The following is a 7,643-nucleotide window of genomic DNA, read 5'->3' as shown; positions in this document are numbered from 1 at the left end:
CACCAATTCTGACTGTTTTCACTGTCTTAGCCATATAAGCTGCCTTGGGTCCTTTAGAAAAAGGCGGGATTAAAAATAGGACTAAAACAAGACTCTGCTCACAGCCTGAGTTTAATCCCAACAGGATCAGGTCTCCAGCTCAAGGTTCACTCAGCCTTCCATCCTAAGGTTAGTAAATTGAGTACCCAGTCGCTGGGAGAAAAGAAACAGCTTGTCATTGCCACCCACCGTGGACTAGTTGAAGAAGGATGCTAAGCAGGGATAAGGGGGCTTGGCTTCTTGCTTTTGTGGGGTGCAGCTGGGGGGGATGGAGGGAGAAAGGACCAGGAAAGGAGGAAACAAATGAAAAAAATGCATCTGTTTTGTCTCATAAGCCCCAAGAATTAGCATCTCCTGTAAGTGGCCGGGTATGAGTGTGCAGAGTGTGGGTGAGAAATGGGGAGCATGGAACTCATTGCTGCAGTGAAGAATTTATTTATTTATTTATTTATTTGATTTATATCCCGCTCATCTGGTAAATCTATACCATTCTATGAAGGACACCTTCTTGAGTTGTCACAGGTACTGTTGTGGTGGCTGAAGTGTAGCAAAGCCAGCCCCAAGTCACAAACAGGGATGAACATTTCCGGCTGGGGAGGAGCCTGGACGCACACCTACAAAAGCCGAAATGGGGGAAAGTCGCATCCTAAAAGGAGGAAACAAGAAGTGCACATGGCTCCATAGCCTTGGACCAATGCCCCAGCCCACCCAAGAGGCTATGTTGGAGCAGGACATGACAGATCCGGGTTCAAATCCTTCCTAAGCCTAGGAAACCCATTTGGTCATGAAAAACCACTCCTTGAACCTTTTCCCTAAAAAGGGTTGTCGTAGGTCTGAAGTGACTTTGGAGCACACCACAACGGGAAGGAAACCGTCATTCTCCCAGACTCCCGTGGTGTCTTTTCACCCTTTCTGCTGTTTCCACCGGTTCCACCTACAGTATTATTAGAAGCCTTTCTCCGGCTGCGTTCTCTTGAGTTTATTTATTTATTTATTTATTTAATTTATATGCCGCCCACACTACCCAAAGGTCTCTGTTGTTCGTCATACGCGAGGCAAGGACTAGGCTTTAACATGCCAGTTTACATACACCTTTATTTAGTTACGTAGTTGGAAAATTAGTAATCCTAGCAGGCCTCTTTTCTCACATTAAGGGGACCCCAGGTAGCTCACAATGTTAACACCAGTAATAGTCAAAGCACCAAAAAAAAGGCAAATTAGAAAGAATTAAATGACAATAACATTAAGTTATTTTTAAAAACACCCAACTAAAATGTAGAAAAACAAACTTAAGTTGCAACTAAGGGGATGCCCGGAGTGCCCGCTGAACAGTGAGTCTAGATGGGGGCCATTCCTGTCTGACGTCCCTCTTGTTGTTGCTTTGAGGCTGGAGCTCTGCAAAGGAAAAAAAAGGGCCAGATTTGCTTCGACACCCCCATCCCACAAAAACAGAAGGGGAAAAAGCAGGGAACTTTCTCAGTCCAAGGACAGTCAAGGGCAGTTCTCTCTCAACTGGTCCAGGATGGGATGAGGTTCTTCTGCCTCGGGCAGGAAGTCGGCCAAGAAGACCTTTAAGGTCCCTTCCAACCCTACGATGAGGATTCTATGAACACATGCAGAAAACAAACATTAAATGCTCTATTCACCCATCACTCCCAGATAGCTCCTGAATGATCTCAAGAGGGGAGAGGAAGAGGATTGTGAGATTGATTGGGACAGCCACTGGAGGAACACTTTGGCAATATCTCTTCATTCCAAATAGCCACTGCCTTAGCTAGACGTCTACACTGATTGGCAAAACCACCTGCCTAATATTATGTAGGTCCCCGTCGTGCTGCCAAAACAGCCCTGACACGCAGAGACATGGACTTTGTGAAGACCTCTGAAAGTGTCCTGGGGCACCAAGACATTAGCACATTCCTTTGAATCCTGCAAGTCGTGATGTGGATCCCATTGGGTGCTCCAGCACATCCCATGGGTGCTCAATCAGACTGAGATCTGGGGAGCTTGGAGGCCAAGGCAACGCCTTGAACGCATTGTCAAGTTCCTCAAAACCACACCTGAAGCATTTTTTGCAGTGTGGCATGGTGCACAAACCTGTTGGAAGGGGTCACAGCCTTCTGGGAACACCATGGCCATGAAGGGGTGTGTGTGGCCTCCAACGCTCTCTGGTCAGGTGCTATGTGTCAAGGTAACATCCACATGAACGGTGGGTCCCAGGTTTCCTGAACTGAACAGGTGCCATTGCAATGATATAATCAATGGCATTCTCTTCACCTGTTGGTGGAGTTAACGTTGTGGCTGATCCGTGTCTTTCTTTGCCTGTGCCTGCCCCACAGATTCATGCACCCTCTTCACCTGGACAGTTCTGGAGGAGCAGGGGTGGGATTACATTGAATGAGTGAGCTTTGGTTCCTGACATAGAATGGAGAAAAGGTACAAAGATCCTGATGAGGCTGAATATAAGGGAAAGCAAAAAACTAGAATGCTATCTTGAGTGTCCTACATTCGGAAGGGAACATCAACAATGATGGGTGTTGTTTTTCTGTTTCAACAAGTGGCTTCTGATGCAGCAAGATCCGGTGAGTGAAGGATCTCCACAACTCCTATTCTTTAATAGTCCTGCTCAAGATTATCTTCTTGAGTCAATCTCTCTCATGTTCTGTCCTCCTCTTCTCCTACAGCCTTCCCCTTTCCACTATACTCTCCCCGCCAGGAGTTTTCCCTTCTGGATGACAGAATCTTCTGAAAGGATGACATAAGGGAGGCACTCTCCTAAAAAGAGAAGGGGAAGTGGATTTCGGGGGTCAAGGGAAAACATTAGCAAAGTACAGCAAAATAAGGAGAGAATAAGGAGAAAGTTCTGCCAAAGTTACATGTCTCAAAGTTCACTGCGTTTTGGATGGCAGTGATGAATTGATTCAAGGCCTCAACTGAAGTCATGAACTATATTCTCTTAAACATCAGTGTTTGTGCTATTCCCGCCCCCAACGGACTTATGTTAAATCTCTTAATCTGTTAATATATCATTTACCAGTATTTGCCTAGTACTGTAATCTCTCAAGGGACGTGGTGGCACTGCGGGTTAAACCACAGAAATCTCTGTGCTGCAAGGTCGGACAAGACCAGCAGTCTTAAGATCGAATCCACGTGACGGAGTGAGCTCCTGTCGCTTGTCCCAGCTCCTGCCAACCTAGCAGTGCGAAAGCATGTAAATATGAGTAGATAAATAGGTACCACTACAGTGTGAAGGTAACGGCGTTCCGTGTCTAGTTGCACTGGCCACGTGATCACGGAAACTGTCTTTGGACAAATACTGGCTCTACGACTTGGAGACAGGGATGAGCACCATGCCCTTGATTCGGACACGACTGGACTAAATGTCAAGGGCAACCTTTACTAAACCTTGTGCCACTAATCTCACTTAAAAAGCTCACTGGTCTTAGGTTCAATGGGACAATGGGGAAACTGTGGTGAAAATTTGTCAGATCAAGAGAAGAAAAGCACTGAAAGAGAAAAGTATTTCTCTCTGTGTGACAGAGTTAGTTCCATGCTCCTTCTTAGAGAAAGTTGCTGCTGGTAGACAGCCCTTTCAGAGTACAGTGGTGCCCTGCACAGCGACGATAATCCGTTCCGGAAAAATCATCGCTATCCGGATTCGTCGCTATGCGGAATCTAAAAGCCCATAGGAATGCATTAAACCCAGTTTAAATGCGTTCCTATGGGCTTAAAACTCACCGTTATGCAAAAATCCTCCATACGGCCGCCAATTTCGCTGCCCGGTATGCGAGGAATGGGCGCGAAAACACTGTGGGTGGCCCTTTTTTCCCCTGGTGGCCATTATGGAACCACCAATCAGCTGTTTTTAAAACATCGCTATGCGATCGCAAAAAACAAATCGCTTTGCGGATTCTTTGTTAAACGGGGCATTCGTTAAGCGAGGTACCACTGTACCTAACAACCAGCGCAGGAGGAAATAAGAGGTCAGAAAATCAAAAGGACAGACAAGCCACTCCTGGTTCCTCTCTTCCCCCCCCCCAATCCACTTCTGATCATTTCAGCTGGACAGGGGCTAAGAGGAGATGCTGGGAGGACCCCAGGCCAACTGGACTTCTGTTTCTAAACTGTATCTCCATTTTGTTCTTAGGGTGCTGTCCTGTGAGGGACAGAAATGCATGATAGCTTCCTGTGGTTCACATAATACATGTCACCATGGATAAATTGCAATCCCAGCACAGTCAGGGGCGAGAAGGAGAATGTGTTTGGAAACTCCTGGATGTCACTCTTGAATCTTCCTTACATTCTAAATAAGCACCCACTTCCCCACACCTCCTCCATCTAGCTCAGTCTTGGGCTCATGTCCACACAGACCTCTGGGTGGTTCATCAATTTTACATCAGCCATTCTCAGTATCCCCACTACCAAATCCTAATTTCTGATTTCTCCTTATCACAGCGGTATGCGATTCATGCATTTACTTCTCAAAACCTCACTGTGCAGTTAGGCTTGTGCAGCTTGGAGGAATGGAATGAACAGTGACACGAACAATGGGACAAAATCATTCTCTGCCTGCAAAAAAACTTGGGGCATTGTGAAAATTGCTGTCAAACTGGCACAAGAGGGGAAAGTCACATCCATGGACATAGTCGAATATTCTGTTGTGGGGTTCGTCCCATAATCAAATTGCACAGTTGTTTGCAAAAGTGGTTGTCCAGTGAATGTGAATATGGAACTGTTTGGGCATAACCTGGTTGAATTTTACACTAGAACAATTTCAACTGATTTATCAGCCAGTTAAAGACAACGACCCCAGCCACAGGAGCTCATTCTCTTGAAAAACTCAAATAGATCTTCACACAGGTTTTCTATTTCTTCCTTTCCCTTCAAAATTCATTCTGTCAATAAAATCTTGCATCAGAAAAAGGTAGCTCATCAATCAAAGATCTAGTTTTGCTATCTAGAATGGCAGTTTTGTCTTCCCTTGAAAGAGGAAAGGGAACGGAATGTTCTTCTACTGAACATCTATTCATATTTTCTCTAATGCCTTTTCTATGATGTCAAATACATTTTCTCCTTTAAATGAATGCCTTCATTCATCCCACATCCTAAAATCTTGGCACTTTCCTCGTGGCACAGTGCTTAAACTGCAGTACTGCAGCCAAAACTCTGCTCACAACCCGGGCTCCATCCCAGGTAGCTGGCTTGAGGTTCATTCAGCCTTCCAAGATCATTAAACTGAATGCCCAGCTCACTGGGGGTGCAATGTGTAAGCCTGCATAATTAAATTGGAAACCACCCAAAGAGTCCTTTAAGTGCTAAGTGGCGCACTTTGCTTTTCCCTATATGTTACTCCTTTGACATTTAACAAGGTTTCTGCTAGTAATGCAGCTCTTTCTGCATTCCATTTAGCTTGTGTGGTTTCACCCTGGGGTCTGCTTTTCATCCATGCACTTCATAGTTTCTCCCTACTTTGAGTTGGCTTCCTCACCATTCTGTATATCTTTATTAATATGGTCTCTCCTACAAACAGCACAGCTGTTCATGAAGCTCTTCCCACATTTTTATGGCTTCTCCTGTGAGAATTGTTTGGTGTCAACATAAATACGTACAGTGGTGCCTCACTTAACGAGCACCCCGTTTAACGATGAATCCGCATAGCGATGGAGTTTTTGCGATCGCAAAAGCGATCACATTGCGATGTTTTAAATGGGGGGAAATCGCATTGCGATGATCGTGGGGAAGCGCTTTGAGACCGCCCGTCCATGAGCTGCTCTCTCTCTCTCTCTCTCTCTCTCTCTCTCTCTCTCCACCCATTGCAGCTACAGCCTCGGCAGGGAGACTGAGGCGCCGCTGCCGCCGCCCCGGCCAAGAAAGACCCTCTGCGCCTGCAGCAACCTTTGCTGCAGGCGCAGAGGGTCTTTCTCGGCTGGGGTGGCGGCACAGTGCCTCAGTCTCCCTGGAGGAAGCACAGCTGATCAGCAGTCCCAAAATGGCCGACCGCTGTTTTGCCTCGCTTTAGAGGCACCCAAAATGGCCGCCGCTATGGAGGAATTTCGCTTTAAGGTAAGTTTTTAGCCCATAGGAACGTATTAAATGCATTTTAATACGTTCCTATGGGCTTTTAAAAATCACTTAGCAACATTTTTCCTGGAACGGATTAACGTCGCCAAGTGAGGCACCACTGTACTATGATTGAAGGCTTTTCCATATATCTAATATTTATCCATTTTCCCCCAGTGTGAGTCCTTGATGTGAATTAAGGCATCTGATGTTAAAGGAAAGCTCTTCTCTCATTTCATACATTTGTATGGTTTCTCCCTTGTGTGTGTTCTTTGATGCCTATTGAGGTTACTGCATTGATTGAAACTCCTTCCACATTCAATGCATTTATAGGGTTTCTCCCCTGTGTGAGTTCTTTGATGTCTACTGAGAGTACTGCTGTCACTAAAGCTCTTTCCACACTCCATACATTTATAGGGTTTCTCTCCAGTGTGAGTTCTTTGATGTAAGATAAGGTTACCACTATGATGGAAGCTCTTCGCACATTCCAAGCAACTGAATGCTTTTTCTTCTTTATCAGCTTTGTGGGTTCTGTGATGTCTGGTAAGGCTACTGTTCTCACTGAAGGTCTTTCCACATTCCATGCATGTATATGGTTTCTCCCCTGTGTGAGTTCTTTGATGGGAACTAAAACTACTACTGTGGGTGAAGCTCTTTCCACATTCCGTGCATTCATAGGGTTTCTCTCCAGTGTGAGTTCTATAATGCGAACTAAGGCTACTGCTGTGACTGAAGCTCTTCCCACATGCCAGGCATTCATATGGTTTTTCCCCTGTGTGAGTTCTTTGATGCGTACTCAGGTGACTGCTGTGGCTGAAGCTCCTTTCACATTCCAGGCATTGATAGGGTTTCTCTCCCGTGTGAGCCCTTTGATGTGAACTAAGGTGGTTGCTGCGACCAAATCGCTTCCCACATTCCATGCATTCATACGGTTTCTCCCCCGTATGAGTTCTTTGATGCAAAGTCAAGTTAGAGTTGTGTCTAAAACTCCATCCACATTCCAAGCACTTGTATGGTTTCTCCCCAGTGTGAGTTCTTTGATGTAAACTCAGTTGACAGCTTTGGCTGAAGGCCTCTCCACACTGCAGACATTTATACTGTTTCTCACCTCTCAGGAACGTTTCACGTGAAAGATGATTACTGTTCATAATGGTGCTCCTTCCATGTTCCATACATTGGTTTGTTTTTTTCTTTTGGTTGGACTTCGTTGTTTGTCTTCAGTGTGGAAGGGATGGTCCCAATTGAATTGGCCTTCTCAGCCACACTAGACGCTGGTTCCAAGACCTCTCTTCAGACCACATCATCTCTTGAGACTTGAAGGATGCCTACACCTTGTTTGTTCAATGTATTTCAATGTATTTCTACCAAAGGGACAGTTTTCTGTCCTTTTTCTTTTCTTCTCACTGTCAGGATTTCACAGAAGGACTCTCTGTAAAGTTGCAGATGCCTTTTCTCCTGTTGTTGGTCAGCTTCCACTCTGCCTTTTCCTCCCTTTTTGGTTCTCTTCAGTGACAGAACAAGTGACTTCTGTAAAATTCTGTTGT

The 7,643-nt window shown here is 45.4% G+C and overlaps 1 protein-coding gene across 1 annotated transcript in view; it reads right to left on the bottom strand.

Moving 5' to 3' along the window:
• Positions 1-1,114: 1,114 nt before the first annotated feature.
• Positions 1,115-7,643, bottom strand: part of LOC140704338 (uncharacterized) — a 41,687-nt gene continuing 35,158 nt past the window's right edge. Inside the window, exon 4 of the mRNA XM_078386765.1 lies at positions 1,115-7,314. Within this exon, the coding sequence (XP_078242891.1) occupies positions 6,330-7,314 (985 nt within the window). The 3' untranslated portion in view covers positions 1,115-6,329. The remainder of the gene's footprint in view (positions 7,315-7,643) is intronic.

The sequence above is a fragment of the Pogona vitticeps genome, chromosome 2 (assembly GCF_051106095.1).
Source record: "Pogona vitticeps strain Pit_001003342236 chromosome 2, PviZW2.1, whole genome shotgun sequence".
NCBI classification, from domain to species: Eukaryota; Metazoa; Chordata; class Lepidosauria; order Squamata; family Agamidae; genus Pogona; species Pogona vitticeps.
Note: the sequence above shows the minus strand (reverse complement) of the source record. Positions and strands in the feature narration are given on the sequence as shown.